The following is a 21,163-nucleotide window of genomic DNA, read 5'->3' as shown; positions in this document are numbered from 1 at the left end:
AACAAATGAACTCATTAAAGAGCAAATTTCAGTAGAGATCCAATAATTGCTTCAACTCAGTGTAAATAACTACATCTACTTGCAAGGTTCCACTTATGGTTTCACAGGGAATTTGAGTGTGCTGCACTATCATTCATCTCTATATCTATATCCAATTTCTCCATGAGTGAGTAATTTGTAGTACTGATGATACCCAAAAGCTATTGCTGCAACGCCTCCATAGAAGTCTTTGGTGGAACAGTCACTGCATTTGAAGACCCCGTTGAACTGTAAAATAAAGACAGAAAATAACAAATACAGATCAGGTACAGGTACAGGTACAGGAGACTTTATTGATCTTCGAAGGGCAATTCAGTTTCTACAATCCACCATACACATATAGTCAATCACACACAACCTGACACACATAGCAGAGGTAGCATGATGGAACGTAGGGATCAGCTTCTAAAGACAGAGGTAATATCACAATGTAGTGGTGACAGCACATGTACTACCTAGTCCCTACTGCAAGAGTAGCGCCACAGCACAGTTAGATGGCAAACTGAGCAGTTCTTTGTTTCTCTGTGCTTAATCATTGAGACAGCAGCCAGGAGCCCAACTCTATCAGCAAAATAAACACATCTGCCAATCAATGGTTTTGAAGGAAACCAATCTTACCAGGGCACGAACAACCTTGTACATGTCCTTGAATTCCTCAGTGTCCTGGTGGACCAAAGCTGGAGTGAACTCGCGGTTGGTGATCTCTACGGGGATCAAGAAGGCCCTCTGTGATGGGCTGAGGAGCTCCACGTTGAAACCTTCAGGCACATCAGGAACAGCCCCAAAAGTCAGCAGACCTGCAGGATTCAATGGGACAGATTCTGTTATTGAGTGTTGTGTTGTTGCATTCTGCTGCCAAAAGCATGAAGAGAGCTGCATTGGGATGTTGGTCTGTAACATACATCCTACAAATGACCTTAATATCCATCCATCCATTCATGCATCCATTAGCTATATTGCTTTTTCATTGTAGAGTCACAGTGGGGGCTGGAGCCATCCCAACTGAAATTTTGCAAGGGTGAGGTTGAGGTACACCCTGGAGAGGTCAACGCTAATAAACACAACATTCACATTCAATAGTCACATTTCAGTCTCAGTTTTAAACCAACACGCAGAGGAACTGGAGTGGACATTAATGTTGAAGCTTCTCCCTGTGTTTCTATTAGCTGACCAGGACAATGTGAAGATAGGGAATAAAGATCTGACACTCTGGGAATAACAAAATGTGGACCAGTCCCCCTGTGAACAGGACATCTGACTCAAAATGATGCAAATGTCGATTAGATAGAAGTTTGAATGGCGCTGCTACATCTTTCATTGATTCATTCAAATTTCTTACCTGAAATGGTCAGGAAGCACAGAGTGCCGGTCCACATTTGGCCCAGTCGTACCATGGTGAGATCGAGTTGGTCTGGTGCTATCAAGGACCTCCTGATTTGGTGTTGAAGTCTGTCATGTCCAGGGTTTTATGCAGTCAGGATAACAATGGGCAGAGATCAGAGGCTTGTCCTCAACTGAGTCATATTTCCTCTACAATATTCAGAAATAAAGGAAAATGAGCTTCACATACACCCTCACTGTTTACTTTGGTTAGGAAATGGGGATTAATTTAGTTTTTAAGACATCCGTGTGTTGCACAAACTTTTTACTGTTATTGTGCAAGGGTGAGGTACACCCTGGAGTGGTCGACTTCTGCAGAAGTCAACCAGCAGAACAAAGACCTGACGCTCTTGGAGTAACAAAATATGACTCAGTCACCCTGTGAACAGGACATGTAGATTATAGAATGTAGTTTGAACAGCCCTGCTACATCTTTCATTAATTCAATAAAACATCTTACCTGAAATGGTCAGTAAGCACAGAGTGCTGGTCCACTGTCGGCCCAGTCGTACCATGGTGAGTTGGAGTTGGTCAACTTGAATCCTGTACTGCTCTGGTGATATCAAGGACCTTCTTGTTGTCTGGTCAGGGTTTTATTCAATCAGGATAAGAATGGGCAGGGATCAGAGGCTGGTCTACAACTGAATCATATCTCCTCTACATTGTTCAGAAATCAAGGAAATTGGCCTCAAATTCACAATCGCAGTTTACTTTGGCTAAGAAATAGAGCTTTGTTCTTAAGACATCTGTGTGTTGTGCAAACCTTTTACTCAAAGTATAATTTAATCTTTAGTTTACTTTGACAACAACATGTGGGAAGGGCCTGTTATATACCTTGTCAGAACAAGGTTTTCCTCATCAGAAGATTAAAGTATTTGACCAAGCTTTCACAGTGGTGAAACTATACCGTTTGCATGGTGACTGTCTGTTTGTTTATATTAGAACGTGTGATAGTGTTTGTCAAGTGTGCCAGCCTCCTGGTGTTTCGATGTGAACTTGACCTCCGTCTTTAGCAAATAGTTAAGAAATGTTAAACACGTGAGTGACCCACCACATGGGCATGAAACACCTTGACTATACCTGCGTGGAAAGATCACGCGATTTGAAATTGTAGTGAACCCAGTGACTGATCCACCTCTTGACTGCTGGACACATTTCAAACCTTGGATGGAAAATCAATCACCCCCTATGTTGAGGGTGTCTTTTGTGTTCATCTTCTCTCTTTGTCAACATAAACTGCTGCAGTTAATAAAGGCAGAGATACCTTAAGTGTTTTCTTTGGTCTCTGATTTATTTTATGCGATTAAGTGACCTTAAGTGATTCTTAAGGTTCCACTGTGGTATATTGATGTGTTGATGAAAAGAAGGGATCACCACTGACACGTCTTCGCTTGTATTCAAAAAAGAAGTTTATTAAAGCAGAAGTAAGTGGTCCGGTCGTTTTCGCTAATGCTGCGTTCCAGGCAGGCTTTTGAAATCGTAAATTACAGCTTCAAGTCACAACTTACGACTTTGTAGCGTTCCAGGCAACCCACTCGTGTTTTTCCGACCTGTTTTAGCGGTGAAAGTCACTATAACGGCCACTCGTAACTTCCGACCCGTGAACTCGTACCAGATCGAACTGGTACGACTTCACGGTCGGAAAAATACGAGTTTCCTTGAACGCACCATAACAGTCCTCGTCCCTACGTCGCCACATTCACGGCGTTCCTTGGCTGCACACACAGCCCTGCATGCCGTTCTCTCTCCTCATTGGATAAAAACTGTAGGATACGATTAATGTTTTCTCCTCGACTCAGAGCAGAGCAGAGTGACTGACAGACCCGTGTTTCAGACCAAACACTCTATGTAAGTGATTGCTGTCGGAAGATATAACTATTTAAGACTTATATTAACACAAATATATCACTTACTTCTGCTTTAACAAGAAGAACAGTGTACAAAAATGCCGAATCCTGGAGCATCTCTGGTCCAAAATGAGATCTCTTCCTCTCAACTCTAAAACCTTCCTTTTTATATGTTGGCTTATCTCCAACACTCCACCTTCTCCAGACAGAGAGAAACCTCCCGTCCAGATGGCCAATGACCTTTGACTTGACCTTTTAACTTTTAGGCTAGCAAAAAACCCATATTCTGTATCCCATGTCTCTTACCCATTAGAGAAGACAACAAGATCATTCAGTCATATTGAACCATGCATATCCCATTAGGTCAGATGACTTCTAAGCAAATTGTGGAACCCATGAAGTAGAGCATCTGTCCAAAAAAGGCCTACATACATACAAAGAAGAATATACAATACTTTAAGTTATTAAAGTAAAAAAGTTAAGGTGTATAATACACTACACCACTTATGGTTCTTTAATAAGGAGAAAACCTGAAATTTTAAGAGGAAGACTTAAGGTTCTGTTGTGCAACTGTTTTTATTTCGAGGAAATGTTAAGACAGGTTTACAGGAAAATCGTCACTTAAGGTGTTTTGTACAACTGGCCCCAGACACTTCAAAAAGTTATCACATCAGATTTTATACATGGAGACTTTCAGTTTTTGTGGGAAACATCTGTAAAATGTTGCTTTATTAATCACGTCAGCCTCCAGATCAGATCAAACTTTGCGAACATCAGAAACATTTCTCAGTTATCTACAGTCATACATGTACACAAGCTGGAAATGTTGTGGTTCAGGTGTCCAGGTCAGAGTCTGAGACCTTGATTCTTTTTTTTTTTTTATGTTATTTTGTTTTATATTTTTATGTTATGTTTTCTTCAGTGGACATAAGATGCTGCAGAGCGCCTTTGCCGCCATCTTCTGCTGGTTTGAAGAGAACGCCTCTCATTTCACGTGAGGATGTTTCTTGTTTCTTGCCAATTCCATTACATTGTTCCCTATAGAAAAAAAAACAGCAAAGAAGAGGGATCAGTGACAAATGTAGTGGTTCCAACATGAACATGATAACAACTGGGAATATATGAACAACAGTATGTCTCACTGTTTGTGTAGGCCATGTTAAGTTGGAGATTTCCGGCAGCCTTTTCGGCATGTCTCTGAAATAGTGCCCAGGCAACCACTTGGTTGATGTTGGTGGTGTCAAAGATCACAACTGCGTTTGCAATCACTGATCCAGGGCTGTGAAGGAACAAATGAACTCATTAAAGAGCAAATTTCAGTAGAGATCCAATAATTGCTTCAACTCAGTGTAAATAACTACATCTACTTGCAAGGTTCCACTTATGGTTTCACAGGGAATTTGAGTGTGCTGCACTATCATTCATCTCTATATCTATATCCAATTTCTCCATGAGTGAGTAATTTGTAGTACTGATGATACCCAAAAGCTATTGCTGCAACGCCTCCATAGAAGTCTTTGGTGGAACAGTCACTGCATTTGAAGACCCCGTTGAACTGTAAAATAAAGACAGAAAATAACAAATACAGATCAGGTACAGGTACAGGTACAGGAGACTTTATTGATCTTCGAAGGGCAATTCAGTTTCTACAATCCACCATACACATATAGTCAATCACACACAACCTGACAAACATAGCAGAGGTAGCATGATGGAACGTAGGGATCAGCTTCTAAAGACAGAGGTAATATCACAATGTAGTGGTGACAGCACATGCACTACCTAGTCCCTACTGCAAGAGTAGCGCCACAGCACAGTTAGATGGCAAACTGAGCAGTTCTTTGTTTCTCTGTGCTTAATCATTGAGACAGCAGCCAGGAGCCCAACTCTATCAGCAAAATAAACACATCTGCCAATCAATGGTTTTGAAGGAAACCAATCTTACCAGGGCACGAACAACCTTGTACATGTCCTTGAATTCCTCAGTGTCCTGGTGGACCAAAGCTGGAGTGAACTCGCGGTTGGTGATCTCTACGGGGATCAAGAAGGCCCTCTGTGATGGGCTGAGGAGCTCCACGTTGAAACCTTCAGGCACATCAGGAACAGCCCCAAAAGTCAGCAGACCTGCAGGATTCAATGGGACAGATTCTGTTATTGAGTGTTGTGTTGTTGCATTCTGCTGCCAAAAGCACGAAGAGAGCTGCATTGGGATGTTGGTCTGTAACATACATCCTACAAATGACCTTAATATCCATCCATCCATTCATGCATCCATTAGCTATATTGCTTTTTCATTGTAGAGTCACAGTGGGGGCTGGAGCCATCCCAACTGAAATTTTGCAAGGGTGAGGTTGAGGTACACCCTGGAGAGGTCAACGCTAATAAACACAACATTCACATTCAATAGTCACATTTCAGTCTCAGTTTTAAACCAACACGCAGAGGAACTGGAGTGGACATTAATGTTGAAGCTTCTCCCTGTGTTTCTATTAGCTGACCAGGACAATGTGAAGATAGGGAATAAAGATCTGACACTCTGGGAATAACAAAATATGGACCATGCAGTCCCCCTGTGAACAGGACATCTGACTCAAAATGATGCAAATGTCGATTAGATAGAAGTTTGAATGGTGCTGCTACATCTTTCATTGATTCATTCAAATTTCTTACCTGAAATGGTCAGGAAGCACAGAGTGCCGGTCCACATTTGGCCCAGTCGTACCATGGTGAGATCGAGTTGGTCTGGTGCTATAATGGACCTCCTGATTTGGTGTTTAAGTCTGTCATGTCCAGGGTTTTATGCAGTCAGGATAACAATGGGCAGAGATCAGAGGCTTGTCCTCAACTGAGTCATATTTCCTCTACAATATTCAGAAATAAAGGAAAATGAGCTTCACATACACCCTCACTGTTTACTTTGGTTAGGAAATGGGGATTAATTTAGTTTTTAAGACATCCGTGTGTTGCACAAACTTTTTACTGTTATTGTGCAAGGGTGAGGTACACCCTGGAGTGGTCGACTTCTGCAGAAGTCAACCAGCAGAACAAAGACCTGACGCTCTTGGAGTAACAAAATATGACTCAGTCACCCTGTGAACAGGACATGTAGATTATAGAATGTAGTTTGAACAGCCCTGCTACATCTTTCATTAATTCAATAAAACATCTTACCTGAAATGGTCAGTAAGCACAGAGTGCTGGTCCACTGTCGGCCCAGTCGTACCATGGTGAGTTGGAGTTGGTCAACTTGAATCCTGTACTGCTCTGGTGATATGAAGGACCTTCTTGTTGTCTGGTCAGGGTTTTATTCAATCAGGATAAGAATGGGCAGGGATCAGAGGCTGGTCTACAACTGAATCATATCTCCTCTACATTGTTCAGAAATCAAGGAAATTGGCCTCAAATTCACAATCGCCGTTTACTTTGGCTAAGAAATAGAGCTTTGTTCTTAAGACATCCGTGTGTTGTGCAAACCTTTTACTCAAAGTATAATTTAATCTTTAGTTTACTTTGACAACAACATGTGGGAAGGGCCTGTTATATACCTTGTCAGAACAAGGTTTTCCTCATCAGAAGATTAAAGTATTTGACCAAGCTTTCACAGTGGTGAAACTATACCGTTTGCATGGTGACTGTCTGTTTGTTTATATTAGAACGTGTGATAGTGTTTGTCAAGTGTGCCAGCCTCCTGGTGTTTCGATGTGAACTTGACCTCCGTCTTTAGCAAATAGTTAAGAAATGTTAAACACGTGAGTGACCCACCACATGGGCATGAAACACCTTGACTATACCTGCGTGGAAAGATCACGCGATTTGAAATTGTAGTGAACCCAGTGACTGATCCACCTCTTGACTGCTGGACACATTTCAAACCTTGGATGGAAAATCAATCACCCCCTATGTTGAGGGTGTCTTTTGTGTTCATCTTCTCTCTTTGTCAACATAAACTGCTGCAGTTAATAAAGGCAGAGATACCTTAAGTGTTTTCTTTGGTCTCTGATTTATTTTATGCGATTAAGTGACCTTAAGTGATTCTTAAGGTTCCACTGTGGTATATTGATGTGTTGATGAAAAGAAGGGATCACCACTGACACGTCTTCGCTTGTATTCAAAAAGGAAGTTTATTAAAGCAGAAGGAAGTGGTCCGGTCGTTTTCGCTAATGCTGCGTTCCAGGCAGGCTTTTGAAATCGTAAATTACAGCTTCAAGTCACAACTTACGACTTTGTAGCGTTCCAGGCAACCCACTCGTGTTTTTCCCACCTGTTTTAGCGGTGAAAGTCACTATAACGGCCACTCGTAACTTCCGACCCGTGAACTCGTACCAGATCGAACTGGTATGACTTCACGGTCGGAAAAATACGAGTTTCCTTGAACGCACCATAACAGTCCTCGTCCCTACGTCGCCACATTCACGGCGTTCCTTGGCTGCACACACAGCCCTGCATGCCGTTCTCTCTCCTCATTGGATAAAAACTGTAGGATACGATTAATGTTTTCTCCTCGACTCAGAGCAGAGCAGAGTGACTGACAGACCCGTGTTTCAGACCAAACACTCTATGTAAGTGATTGCTGTCGGAAGATATAACTATTTAAGACTTATATTAACACAAATATATCACTTACTTCTGCTTTAACAAGAAGAACAGTGTACAAAAATGCCGAATCCTGGAGCATCTCTGGTCCAAAATGAGATCTCTTCCTCTCAACTCTAAAACCTTCCTTTTTATATGTTGGCTTATCTCCAACACTCCACCTTCTCCAGACAGAGAGAAACCTCCCGTCCAGATGGCCAATGACCTTTGACTTGACCTTTTAACTTTTAGGCTAGCAAAAAACCCATATTCTGTATCCCATGTCTCTTACCCATTAGAGAAGACAACAAGATCATTCAGTCATATTGAACCATGCATATCCCATTAGGTCAGATGACTTCTAAGCAAATTGTGGAACCCATGAAGTAGAGCATCTGTCCAAAAAAGGCCTACATACATACAAAGAAGAATATACAATACTTTAAGTTATTAAAGTAAAAAAGTTAAGGTGTATAATACACTACACCACTTATGGTTCTTTAATAAGGAGAAAACCTGAAATTTTAAGAGGAAGACTTAAGGTTCTGTTGTGCAACTGTTTTTATTTCGAGGAAATGTTAAGACAGGTTTACAGGAAAATCGTCACTTAAGGTGTTTTGTACAACTGGCCCCAGACACTTCAAAAAGTTATCACATCAGATTTTATACATGGAGACTTTCAGTTTTTGTGGGAAACATCTGTAAAATGTTGCTTTATTAATCACGTCAGCCTCCAGATCAGATCAAACTTTGCGAACATCAGAAACATTTCTCAGTTATCTACAGTCATACATGTACACAAGCTGGAAATGTTGTGGTTCAGGTGTCCAGGTCAGAGTCTGAGACCTTGATTCTTTTTTTTTTTTTATGTTATTTTGTTTTATATTTTTATGTTATGTTTTCTTCAGTGGACATAAGATGCTGCAGAGCGCCTTTGCCGCCATCTTCTGCTGGTTTGAAGAGAACGCCTCTCATTTCACGTGAGGATGTTTCTTGTTTCTTGCCAATTCCATTACATTGTTCCCTATAGAAAAAAAAACAGCAAAGAAGAGGGATCAGTGACAAATGTAGTGGTTCCAACATGAACATGATAACAACTGGGAATATATGAACAACAGTATGTCTCACTGTTTGTGTAGGCCATGTTAAGTTGGAGATTTCCGGCAGCCTTTTCGGCATGTCTCTGAAATAGTGCCCAGGCAACCACTTGGTTGATGTTGGTGGTGTCAAAGATCACAACTGCGTTTGCAATCACTGATCCAGGGCTGTGAAGGAACAAATGAACTCATTAAAGAGCAAATTTCAGTAGAGATCCAATAATTGCTTCAACTCAGTGTAAATAACTACATCTACTTGCAAGGTTCCACTTATGGTTTCACAGGGAATTTGAGTGTGCTGCACTATCATTCATCTCTATATCTATATCCAATTTCTCCATGAGTGAGTAATTTGTAGTACTGATGATACCCAAAAGCTATTGCTGCAACGCCTCCATAGAAGTCTTTGGTGGAACAGTCACTGCATTTGAAGACCCCGTTGAACTGTAAAATAAAGACAGAAAATAACAAATACAGATCAGGTACAGGTACAGGTACAGGAGACTTTATTGATCTTCGAAGGGCAATTCAGTTTCTACAATCCACCATACACATATAGTCAATCACACACAACCTGACACACATAGCAGAGGTAGCATGATGGAACGTAGGGATCAGCTTCTAAAGACAGAGGTAATATCACAATGTAGTGGTGACAGCACATGTACTACCTAGTCCCTACTGCAAGAGTAGCGCCACAGCACAGTTAGATGGCAAACTGAGCAGTTCTTTGTTTCTTTGTGCTTAATCATTGAGACAGCAGCCAGGAGCCCAACTCTATCAGCAAAATAAACACATCTGCCAATCAATGGTTTTGAAGGAAACCAATCTTACCAGGGCACGAACAACCTTGTACATGTCCTTGAATTCCTCAGTGTCCTGGTGGACCAAAGCTGGAGTGAACTCGCGGTTGGTGATCTCTACGGGGATCAAGAAGGCCCTCTGTGATGGGCTGAGGAGCTCCACGTTGAAACCTTCAGGCACATCAGGAACAGCCCCAAAAGTCAGCAGACCTGCAGGATTCAATGGGACAGATTCTGTTATTGAGTGTTGTGTTGTTGCATTCTGCTGCCAAAAGCACGAAGAGAGCTGCATTGGGATGTTGGTCTGTAACATACATCCTACAAATGACCTTAATATCCATCCATCCATTCATGCATCCATTGGCTATATTGCTTTTTCATTGTAGAGTCACAGTGGGGGCTGGAGCCATCCCAACTGAAATTTTGCAAGGGTGAGGTTGAGGTACACCCTGGAGAGGTCAACGCTAATAAACACAACATTCACATTCAATAGTCACATTTCAGTCTCAGTTTTAAACCAACACGCAGAGGAACTGGAGTGGACATTAATGTTGAAGCTTCTGCCTGTATTTCTATTAGCTGACCAGGACAATGTGAAGATAGGGAATAAAGATCTGACACTCTGGGAATAACAAAATATGGACCAGTCCCCCTGTGAACAGGACATCTGACTCAAAATGATGCAAATGTCGATTAGATAGAAGTTTGAATGGCGCTGCTACATCTTTCATTGATTCATTCAAATTTCTTACCTGAAATGGTCAGGAAGCACAGAGTGCCGGTCCACATTTGGCCCAGTCGTACCATGGTGAGATCGAGTTGGTCTGGTGCTATCAAGGACCTCCTGATTTGGTGTTTAAGTCTGTCATGTCCAGGGTTTTATGCAGTCAGGATAACAATGGGCAGAGATCAGAGGCTTGTCCTCAACTGAGTCATATTTCCTCTACAATATTCAGAAATAAAGGAAAATGAGCTTCACATCCAACCTCGCTGTTTACTTTGGCTAAGAAATAGCTTAATTTGGTTTTTAAGACATCCGTGTTGCGCAAACTTTATATTACAATTATTATTCAATCTTATTATTTTATCGTTTACTTTGACAACAATGTGTGGGAAGGGCTTGTTGAATACGCCTTGTCAGAGTAAACTCTCAAACTAAAAGTCATGTTCATCCTGTTGGCAGATGTCCTAACTCACCAATGCCACGTCTCATCGTGTAAGCAAGCTCCAAATTTGGAGTGTTTTCTAGAATCTCTTCTTGTTGGGTGCTGCTAGTTAACAGAGGGTTGTGGATTACTGTGTTATCATGTTAACATTGGTCTTATACCTGAGTAAGTCTGATCGTGAAGTGTTAAATATTTTAGAAGAATAGTCTGACTGACAATAATTACACTGATCTGACTGGACCAACACTACAGACCTGTTGGAGATATCTCAAAACCAGCCCCACAACAAGCAGTGAATAAACTAAGACTTGCTGCACAGGAAGATGGTGAAAATATAGGTGGGCAAAAAAAGCACTAAGCTTGCTTCAGGCACTCACTTGCTATAAGGAGGATGGTTAGGCATAATCATAAAAAAAATAGTAAAAAGAAGGTTTTGACCAGCATGGTCTTCAGGGCGTGGCATTAGAGAACCAGAGCTCCACGTAGGAGTCCTTTAGGCACAGTGGGTGGCTTTTTAGAGGCTTCACTTCACCGGCTGTTGGCAAACATACAACTTACAAGATATTATGTCTTAGTTAAAACCAGAACGAAGCAGTAATACCACATAAAGCACACACACCAACAACCGCCATGAACTCCTTTAGAGTAGTGGTTCTCAACCAGGGGTCCGCGCCCACCTAGTGGTCCGTGGTGTAATTTCAAGGGGTCCGTGAAAATGAATATAAATATCTTTTAAAAAAGATCCTATGGCATTTATAGAAATGGCATTATTTTATTCAAATGTGACTGAGACCTTGATCTACCTAAACTACAGAGGGTAACATGAATAAATGTCCTGTTTTGTCACATATTTCTGGAAACTGCATAACTATGCTGTTGTGTTACATTATTCCAAGAAGCTACTGCATAAGTGGGTCATTCTATAGAAATGGTGGCTTTCCTGTCCCTGCATTATTCACCAGGAAAAGCGCTCAAAAGTGTTCAACAATGACACAAAATATACATGTTTTTTTTTTGTAATTAAAGTGTTTTATTGTTATTAAACCATGCATAAGACAGTTATAATGCACATTTAAAAATATATATATATCTTGAAAATCTGGTTAGTGTCATTAATTTGGCTTGTCCTTTGGGTAAGGAGTCGTGGTTCAGTGACATATTTGGAATTTAAATAAATGTTTTTCTCCTGTTTTAAGGACTAGAATACAAAATGTTATAGCTATTTAGTAGGCTATAATGCTTTAAAAAATGAAAATATCAATAAATAATTTAAATAATTTACAAAATAGTTGTCCCTTGATTTCATGTCACTGGTGTTACTATTTAACCCTTTATTTTGAAAAATTACTTAATCTCTGCAAACATCTTCTGGGGTTATGAAGAGTTAATTGGAGGCGTGTCCATTTTGAAGAGCACATGGTTAGTCAGCACCTTCTCTTCATATGTTGACAATTTAAGATTTACTCAGGGTTGAGAACATGGATGTATTATTATCTTATAATAGATCCATGGTTGAGAACGACTGCTTTAGAGGCAGTGGTGGACAGTAACAGAGTAAATTTACTTGAGTACTGTACTTAAGTACATATCCAGAGGATTTGTACTTTATTTGAGTATTAGATTTCTTTGGTACTTATTACTCTTACTTGAATACATTTCCAAGACAAATATTTTTACTTTTACTCGAGTTAATTTCTAGGAAGGCTGAAAAGTACTTGTTACTTTCAGGTTTGCTCTTTTTTTTCTTTTTTCTTTTCTAAAATCCTATTGGACACAAGCTGTGTTTGTCAAAGAAGGAAGCCCTAACCCCTAAAAGCAGCACATCAGGTGGTTTCAAAGAGTTAATTCTCAGAAACAAGAGTTAAAAGGTCCTTAAATTAATTTAGAAAAAAATATAGTAATTCATTGATGTGAAAAATAAGAGATTTACTCTGCCTCTTACTCTTAAATTTAAAAGCATGTAGCCTACTTTTGGATAGGCTACTTAAGTACCTTTAAAAGCAAGTACTTTTTTACTCTTACTCGAGTAACATGTCGACTGAGCTACTTTTACTTGTAACGGAGTAAATTCTGACCAGTAGTATTTGTACTCTTACTCAAGTAGGCTACTGGGGTCGAGTCCTACTCTGTCCATAGACTGTTTAGAGGGAAACAGCAACAGACGGGTCCGGCCTGCTGCAGTCCCCGCTGCGGGACACTAGGTGGCGGTGGAGCGTCTGACGCACCGGAAGTCGGCCGCCGGCAGCACCGCAGAAGAGGAAGCAGCCAGAGCAGCAGCAGCCGCAGCAGGTCCACCGAGGGACGGTCAACAGTTCTCCTTATTATTTCCACTGTAAATTGTCAAAACGTCGTACGCAATGAGGTAATCATCCCTAAACATACTGAATATCAAATTCGTTATGCTTTTTTATTTTTATTTTTATTTTAAGTTTTGTGTGTAGACGTTAGCTGATGTTGCTGTGTGTGCTAGGAAGCTACTGCGTGTATTGTTTGAGCGCCCCCCCCCCAAGCTAACACATTAGCCGGATAAAACATTCATAATACGTCCGTCATAAATGTTTTAAGGGTTCATACCGTCAATTTTAAGTATTTAAGGTCTTTTACTATCATGCAAATCATTCAACCACCGTCCGGTTGGCTAATGTTAGCTAGCACCGCCTCGTCGGGAGAATGAATGGACCCCCACTGTTGTAGCGCTATGTACGGGAGCCGAGTAGCTCATCTTCCGCTTTGTTAGATGAGTATTTTTGTATTAATCTTCGCTTTGTGGTGAGATCAACTAATCAGAGGCTTCATCACAGCTGACCCCCTTGTCATGTTGTTGTGTTTGTTATGCAGAGGGGACCGCGGCAGGGGTCGGGGAGGCCGCTTCGGGTCCCGTGGAGGACTGGTACAGGGGTGAGTCCAGCCTCCGAGCTGCTGTTTGCTTCTAATTATCACGACTGAAAAGCTTTTTGTGTGTGTGTGTGTGTGTGCGTGCGTGTGTGTATGAGACACATCATAGTCCTTTACAAAACTGTAGAGTCCTGGTTGCTGCACATCTCAAATCCACCATCAGCTGTATTCAGATGAATTAATCTCTACATACATCCTCTGTTTACTGCTCTACTCTGCTTTTTATAAACCTATAATCTGCTCCTCTGCTCAGGTACCGGCCATTTGTACCACACATCCCATTTGATTTCTATGTGGTGAGTAAAAACAAAAAGTATTCCACTCTCTCTCTTTTTTTTCTCTACATTGCCACAAGTTTTTTTTATTATGGTCTTGAATATACTGTTGTTGGATCAATATTAGTGTTAAGTATCTAGTTCTTCTCTCTGCTTTTCAGTGTTGTGATGATGTCACTTCCTCTAATTATTGTAAACACCTGTGATCAACCAATTGCATTGTTGTACTGAAGTATTAAAAAAGGAAGCCACACAACAATTGAAAAATGTGGGTTCCTGATGAAAGTCAATAGAAACATTAATCCAATAAACAGAGCGTTGATGTAAGTCGTGATTTAGCAGTGGATTTGTCCCAGCTCCTCCCTTTTCAGGAGAATGTGCATGTGTTGATTAAGCCTTGATAGTGGATCCATTATTGTTATTATCAGTGAGCTCAGGTGGTGAGGAGGATGTTTTGTGAACATTGACTTCACCTGAATATCACTACAGTTATGTCACCTTAAATGAAACTGGCACTAGCTTTAGCTTTAGCCTAGCGTATTACTGAAGTGCTGAAGCAGACTGTTGTTTGTTTGTCACTAGTGTGAGATGGCCTTCCCCAGAGTGAGACCTGCACCGGATGAGACGGCTTTCAGCGAGTGTCTGCTGAAGAGAAACCAGGACCTGAGCCCCACTCCTGCAGAACAGGTCGGTCCAAGACCAGCACAGAGCCCAGACCAGTCTCTCATTAAAGCCCCTGTTGTTGTTGTTGTTTAATTAACACAGGGTATCCGCGGGGTCTTGAAAAGTATTAAAAGGTGATAAATCAATTTTGGGAAAATTAAGACCCTTAAAAAGTATTAAAAAGTATTTTCACAACTTTATAAAGTCTTAAATTGTGGAGGTATTTTTTCTGAATTAGCTGTCCAAGAGTTTGAGTCCTAAAAAACATTGTAAAAGTGTGTGAATTTATTCATTTTATTAAAAAACAAAGATGAACCGGTACATAAAAAAGAAAAGAAGATTGTTGTTTTTGTTTTTTGAGAGTGGAGCAATGTTTTGTTTTGTTTTGTTTTTTGATAAACTTTGTCTTTGATTTATTATCCTAGCCTATTTTGAATTCTGTTGTATCATAGTGGTCTTCTATAGTCTTTATCACAAATTAAAACTGTTCAGTTAAAAGTGGCGGTGAGGTATTGAAAAATATTGAGAAGATCTTGAAAAAGTCTTAAAGTATTAAAATTAACTTCAAGATTCCTGTATATATACCCTGTAACAGAGATCTTACTGCTCTCTTCCTCCTGCTTCTAGTCGTCCATCTTGTCCCTGGTCACAAAGATCAATAACGTCATTGACAACCTGATCGTTGCTCCCGGCAACTTTGAAGTGGTGAGTCATTTTTCTGTTGTACTTCATGCTACAGCTGTTGTTTGATACATGTGTTGACATAAAGGTTTTGAATGATGGTCTCTTGTGTTATTATGACCACGGCAAACATCTGGTCACATCTGTCACTGCTGTGTCTCCTCGTAGCAAATTGAAGAGGTCCGTCAGGTGGGCTCTTACAAGAAGGGCACCATGACAACAGGACACAACGTCGCCGACCTGGTTGTGATCCTCAAGATCCTCCCAACACGTGAGTCATCGCAGCTGTTTATATACATTTGAGTATTTAAAGGGATACTCCACCCAAAATCAATAATTCACCAATTTTTGAGTAGAAAATTGGCGAATTATCAATTTTGGGTGGAGTATCCCTTTTAAAGCCTTTGATATCTTGGTGTCTGATGAACTGGCAGCCCGGATTTTATTTTCAAAACTACCGTAACACTTTCTTCCGGGTCAGTGCCATAAGGGAACTGGCTGTAATATCCGACTTCATTCATATAGATGTTTTTTTTCCCTGTTACAGTGGAGGCGGTCGCTGCCCTGGGCAACAAAGTGGTGGAGACCCTTCGTACACAGGACCCCACCGAAGGTAACATGTAGTGATGTCACAGAGTCCAGTTAAAACCCCCGACCCGCCAACATCATTATGAAACATCGTGTAACACGTTGATGTGATGGGACTAACAGCTGACTGTGTGTGTTTCAGTGCTGTCCATGCTGACCAATGAGACGGGATTCGAGATCAGTTCGGCCGACGCCACCGTCAAGATCCTCATCACCACCGTACCCCCCAACCTGCGCAAGCTGGACCCCGAGCTGCACCGTATGAGAACACACACACGCACACACACACACAGACACACACACACACACACAGACACAGACAGTAGTCCATCATGCATCACTGGAGCTGGTTAGATAAAGTATCTTAAAGGCGACCTATTGTGCTTTTCCAGCTTTTCTGACTTATAAATATGTTTAAAGGGATAGTTTAACATTTTGGCAAATTGGCCCATTGCCATAATCCCTATAGTCATAGCAGTAGGTTTGTTTATTTGATTTAATTGTCGGTGCAAGCTATTTTTAGAACGGCGGAGTAGAGCCGTGAGCTTCTCAGAGCTACGCTACGGAGGCTCATGGGATTTCTTGGTTTCCCTCATCAAACTCATCAAATACACAATCCAACAACTCCAAAACGCTCTCGTGGACAAGTTGTGACCTGCACATTCACCACGCTATGAGATAATAACAGAATGTTACCAGACAGAGTTGTTTTCGAGGTAAACTCATGCAAAACCACTGATGCACGTTCCTGTTGAGGGCAGTTTTTCAGTAAGCAGTCTCTGAATTTGCCTCGAAATCCGAGCATTTCAGACCAAAGCAGGAAAGAGCCAGAATGAAGGGTTACACAAGCAGCTTGTATGTGATAAGTATGGAGTTTTTTTATCGATCGAAACTTTCAATAGTTCTCCGCTGGGGTCCAATATCACATTAAAAGCCCTTGAAATGAGCAGAATAGTTCCCCTTAAGTTTTCTCTTTGATACTTTAGGTTTAAATTCACCTTTGTTTAAGGAGTTTGTTAAGGGCATCGCACAGAATCTGTTTAAAGGAATTCTTAGTTGAGGAGAAAAGGGTATTTGCAGCAGATTTCACACATGGGGCGTTTCAGTGTTTTGTGGGAAACATCTGGATCATCACTTTAGTTTCACTGTGTGTTGTGTTGTGTTGTGGTTGAGGCGTCCCGGTCGTAGTCTGAGACACTGAAGTTTATGTTTTCCTCCTGTCTTCCTCAGTGGACATCAAGGTGCTGCAGAGCGCCCTCGCCGCCATCCGCCACGCCCGCTGGTTTGAGGAGAACGCCTCTCAGTCCACGTGAGGATGTTTTACCGTTTTCCATCTCCACAGCTGAGTCCTTCACCGACATCAGCACCGACGCTCATCTGTCTGTGTGTGTGTGTGTGTGTGTGTTCGTTTGTTTGTGTGACGTCACCTTCAGGGTCAAAGTGCTGATCCGCCTCCTCAAGGACCTGAGGCTGCGCTTCCCTGGATTCGAACCCCTCACGCCCTGGATCCTGGACCTGCTGGTGAGTCCCGACCCGCGACCAGAGCGAGGACCATGTGAGGCCTGTGATTGGTTGGTGGTCTGGGTCGGTGAACTGTGTGTGTTTGTTTTTTGTTGTTGTCTCCAGGGCCACTCTGCGGTGATGAACAACCCGTCCAGGCAGCCGCTGTCCCTGAACGTAGCCTACAGGTGAGTCCTCGCTCTCCTCGGGTCTCATGCTCGCCACTCTCGTGTGTGTGTGTGTGTGTGTGTCTGAGCTGTGTGTTGTGTTGTCGTGTTTTGTTTTTTTTTTAACTTAAATTTTATTTAAAGGGATAGTTCACCCAAAATAGAAATTTCACTCATTATATACTCACCCTCATGTTGACTAAGGGCTGGGAGAAGTTTCAGAGTCCTCCGTGGCTTCTCTGAGTTACAGGGGGTCTCGGCGTAGCAGTGCATGTCAATATAATGGTTGCAAATGGATACCAACTGTCTTCGTAACAAAAAGACACACCAGAACACATCCAAATACCTCCATGCTGCTCGTATGTCCGTCTTGTATTGAAGCCCCGAAATGCGAAATTGTCCCGAAAAAAATTAAATAAAACTATTTTTCAAGCTTGTTTGTAGCGGAAGCTCCTCTTCCCAGTTCGTCCAAATATGACGAACCAGGAAGAGGAGCTTTGAGAAGCTTCTGCTACAAAACAAGCTTGAAATATAGACTAAGAAAAATTTCGGGACAATTTTGCATTTCGGGGCTTCAATACAAGACGGACATACGAGCAGCATGGAGGTATTTGGATGTTTTTTGGTGTGTCTTTTTGTTACGAAGACAGTTGGTATCCATTTGCAACCATTATATGGACATGCACTGCTACGCCGAGACCCCCTGTAACTCAGAGAAGCCACGGAGGACTCTGAAACTTCTCCCAGCCCTTAGTCGACATGAGGGTGAGTAAGAGTGAAATTTCTATTTTGGGTGAACTATCCCTTTAAGTTTCATTCAAACTCAGGTACAGAATCATAATCATATCTGCTGTTTCATACACAAGGTAACAGTTATGGTACAACAAAGGAGACGGAGACTACAGTGACAAAGAAAAATATATAATAAAATAAAATAGAATAAAACAAGATGGAATAAAATAAATAAAATTCTATCAGTATACCCATAGCAGGGCTCCACCTTTTAGTGAATATATGTTTTTGGAGCCTCATTTGATATATTTCCTTTTTTTTTCAGTCCACATATTGTGTGTTGGAGGGTCAACCACCTTACTGTAATGCATTTAATTGCTGTTGCTAGTAGTATCTGTAAGAGATATTTTTTGGCTCTTCCTTCCATACCTCTTGGTAACAGTGTTGTTGTGTTTTGAAGGCGCTGCCTCCAGATGTTGGCTGCTGGGCTCTTCCTGCCCGGCTCCGTGGGCATCACCGACCCCTGCGAGAGCGGAAACTTCAGAGTGCACACCGTCATGACCCTGGAGCAGCAGGTAGGTCCAGGTCCAGGAGGCGTAGCACATGTTACAAGCTCATGTCTGAGTGTGTGCTGATGCTTTTGTGTGTGTGTGTGTGCAGGACATGGTGTGTTTCACAGCTCAGACGCTGGTCAGGGTGCTGTCTCATGGAGGCTACAGGAAGATCCTCGGCCTGGAGGGAGACGCCAGCTGTAAGAACATGTTTCCTCTTTTCATATATGAACATTTAGACCAGGGTCCGGTGGTAATACGGTAATAAGGTATTCTGCAGCATCTTAAAAATAGCAACGGTATCCGTTTCATTACCGCCATTTAAAAAAATTGCAATGTGCTCATAAGGGGCCCTGATATCATATTAAATATTATTTATTTAAAGGGATAGTTCAACATTTTTGCAAATTGGCCCATTGCCATAATCCCTAGTCATAGCAGTAGGCTCGTTACCTTTAATTGTTGGTGCAAGCTACTTTTAGAACAGCGGAGCAGAGTCGCGAGCTGCTCAGAGCTACGCTACGGAGGCTCATGGGATTTCTTGGTTTCCCTCATCAAACTCATCAAATACACAATCCAACAACTCCAAAACGCTCTCGTGGACAAGTTGTGACCTGCACATTCACCACGCTATGAGATAATAACACAACGTTATGAGACAGAGTTGTTTTTAGAGGTAAATGCAGAGACTGTTGCTGAAAAACTGCCCCAGATGGGAACGCACATCAGCGGATTTGCATGAATTTACCTAAGAAAAGAAAAACTTTCAACTTCTGCAAAAACCTTGACTAGATTTGAAGCACTATGTTGCCAAAGTAACCATGTGTGTCTAATAGGCTTGTGCCAAAGTGTTTTTCTTACCGATCTCATGAAATGGTAAATGGTCTGTATTTATATAGCGCTTTTACTATACCTGTAACGATACCCAAACACAGCATAGTGCTCCTCTGACAGTTTGTCTGTGTGCTGTCCTTTTTTTTTAAGCAATGGCATCCACTTGCCCTTTTTTTTGTTATAAGCAATCATTGTGTAAAAGTTGTTTGGTTTTTGTTTCAGTATTCTTATGTAGTGTTTGGTGACTCCGTATCTGAACAATTGGTCACAGTCATACCGTATACCCTGGGAAAATGTGGAGGAGGTCTAACGTTAGTAAAATTTGGAACCGCTCAACCCTAGTTTGGACATAGAGCAGCTTAGACAGTAGACGTGTTTCTTGCAGGTGAAATGTGCAGAGACACAATCAGCCGACACCACTAACAAACAGGTAGTAACACACTCACTCAGTGTCCCACTACACATCCTCCAGTAACTATCTGTCGTTGCAGACCTGGCTACAGAGATGTCCACGTGGGACGGCGTCATCGTGACGCCCTCAGAGAAGGCGTACGAGAAACCTCCGGAGAGGAAGGAGGAGGAAGACGAAGCTCTGGAGGAGGGGGGAGACGGAGAGGACGAGAGCATGGAGACCCAGGAGTGATGATGATGATGATGAGGAGCTGCGGTTGGAGCGTCTCTACACTCTCCTCACACAACTCTTTGTGTGTGTGTGTGTTTGATCTAGAGTCCTAACAGCCGTCGCCCTGCTCTCTCTCTCTCTCCACAGCGGATGCTGGTAATTGTTTTGAAAACGCAGAGACCTGGTCCCTGATGAGTCAGAGAAACAACTGGACTCGTTTTTATTTTATTGTCACATTTTTACTTTCCTGTGTTGTTTGTATTTTGTCTTTGTAACAGTTACAGTAAAGTTTTTTTTAAATTGAGCTGCTGTTGTCGTTTATGACCGGACACACACACACTCACAGTCTTCAAACCACACAGGTGCAAAAACAACAGGTGTTAATGGGGGGAAAGGTTGGGACATGATGGATAAAGGGATAGTTCAACATTTTAGCAAATTCTCCTTTCGCCACAATCCCTATAGTCATAGCAGTAGTTTCATCACCTCACCATCATCAGTGCATGTTGTTTTGAGATCAGCGGGGCAGAGACGCTAGCTGCTCAGTGAACACAATGGAGGTGAATGGTACAGGTCCCCTGTCCCTCATCAAACTCATCAAATACACAATCCAACAACTCCAAAACGCTCTGGTGGACAAGTTGTGACCTGCACATTCAGCACGCTATGAAATAATCATGTAACATCACGAGAGAGTTGTTTTCGAGGCAAATGCGTAGCCGGAACTACATTCCAGACACGGCTGCTGGGC

General features: G+C 41.8%; 3 protein-coding genes and 2 long non-coding RNA genes across 5 annotated transcripts; 1 reads left to right on the top strand and 4 right to left on the bottom strand.

Annotated features, from left to right (window-relative positions):
• Positions 1–129: 129 nt before the first annotated feature.
• On the bottom strand, positions 130–1,546 carry LOC146978395 (uncharacterized). Its single transcript, XM_085790216.1, has 3 exons — positions 1,379–1,546; positions 658–860; positions 130–267 (listed from the first exon to the last, which is right to left on the bottom strand). The coding sequence occupies exons 1-3, from the start codon at positions 1,431–1,433 to the stop codon at positions 130–132; spliced, it is 396 nt and encodes a 131-aa protein (XP_085646342.1). The 5' UTR covers positions 1,434–1,546.
• A 2,723-nt stretch (positions 1,547–4,269) lies between these two features.
• Positions 4,270–4,616, bottom strand: LOC146978394 (uncharacterized). The gene is made up of 2 exons (XR_015036964.1): positions 4,409–4,616; positions 4,270–4,304 (listed from the first exon to the last, which is right to left on the bottom strand). It is a non-coding gene; the product is annotated as an uncharacterized LOC146978394 (long non-coding RNA).
• A 4,211-nt stretch (positions 4,617–8,827) lies between these two features.
• Positions 8,828–9,174, bottom strand: LOC146978393 (uncharacterized). Its single transcript, XR_015036963.1, has 2 exons — positions 8,967–9,174; positions 8,828–8,862 (listed from the first exon to the last, which is right to left on the bottom strand). It is a non-coding gene; the product is annotated as an uncharacterized LOC146978393 (long non-coding RNA).
• Positions 9,175–9,241: 67 nt separating this feature from the next.
• LOC146978392 (uncharacterized) lies at positions 9,242–10,560 on the bottom strand. Its single transcript, XM_085790214.1, has 3 exons — positions 10,491–10,560; positions 9,770–9,972; positions 9,242–9,379 (listed from the first exon to the last, which is right to left on the bottom strand). The coding sequence occupies exons 1-3, from the start codon at positions 10,543–10,545 to the stop codon at positions 9,242–9,244; spliced, it is 396 nt and encodes a 131-aa protein (XP_085646340.1). The 5' UTR covers positions 10,546–10,560.
• Positions 10,561–13,200: 2,640 nt separating this feature from the next.
• Positions 13,201–20,716, top strand: ilf2 (interleukin enhancer binding factor 2). The gene is made up of 14 exons (XM_085791082.1): positions 13,201–13,266; positions 13,743–13,802; positions 14,053–14,095; positions 14,657–14,761; positions 15,365–15,442; positions 15,587–15,689; positions 15,966–16,031; positions 16,149–16,265; positions 17,237–17,315; positions 17,440–17,527; positions 17,633–17,694; positions 18,866–18,980; positions 19,066–19,156; positions 20,282–20,716. Exons 1-14 carry the CDS (start codon positions 13,262–13,264, stop codon positions 20,431–20,433), a joined length of 1,164 nt encoding a protein of 387 aa, XP_085647208.1. The 5' UTR covers positions 13,201–13,261; the 3' UTR covers positions 20,434–20,716.
• The last annotated feature ends 447 nt before the right edge of the window (positions 20,717–21,163 follow it).

This window comes from Trachurus japonicus, chromosome 11 (assembly GCF_045865225.1).
Source record: "Trachurus japonicus isolate A0001 chromosome 11, Traja_1.0".
NCBI classification, from domain to species: Eukaryota; Metazoa; Chordata; class Actinopteri; order Carangiformes; family Carangidae; genus Trachurus; species Trachurus japonicus.
Note: the sequence above shows the minus strand (reverse complement) of the source record. Positions and strands in the feature narration are given on the sequence as shown.

Coding starts and splice junctions, on each gene's coding strand:
- LOC146978392 (XM_085790214.1), bottom strand. CDS start 10,545: ATGGTACGACTGGGCCAAATGTGGACCGGCACTCTGTGCTTCCTGACC. Junction 9,973..10,490: donor GTGCTTCCTGACCATTTCAG/GTAAGAAATTTG, acceptor ACTCAATAACAG/AATCTGTCCCATTGAATCCT. Junction 9,380..9,769: donor ACAAGGTTGTTCGTGCCCTG/GTAAGATTGGTT, acceptor TTTATTTTACAG/TTCAACGGGGTCTTCAAATG.
- ilf2 (XM_085791082.1), top strand. Junction 15,690..15,965: donor CCTCAAGATCCTCCCAACAC/GTGAGTCATCGC, acceptor TCCCTGTTACAG/TGGAGGCGGTCGCTGCCCTG. Junction 17,695..18,865: donor TCCCTGAACGTAGCCTACAG/GTGAGTCCTCGC, acceptor TGTGTTTTGAAG/GCGCTGCCTCCAGATGTTGG.
- LOC146978395 (XM_085790216.1), bottom strand. CDS start 1,433: ATGGTACGACTGGGCCAAATGTGGACCGGCACTCTGTGCTTCCTGACC. Junction 861..1,378: donor GTGCTTCCTGACCATTTCAG/GTAAGAAATTTG, acceptor ACTCAATAACAG/AATCTGTCCCATTGAATCCT. Junction 268..657: donor ACAAGGTTGTTCGTGCCCTG/GTAAGATTGGTT, acceptor TTTATTTTACAG/TTCAACGGGGTCTTCAAATG.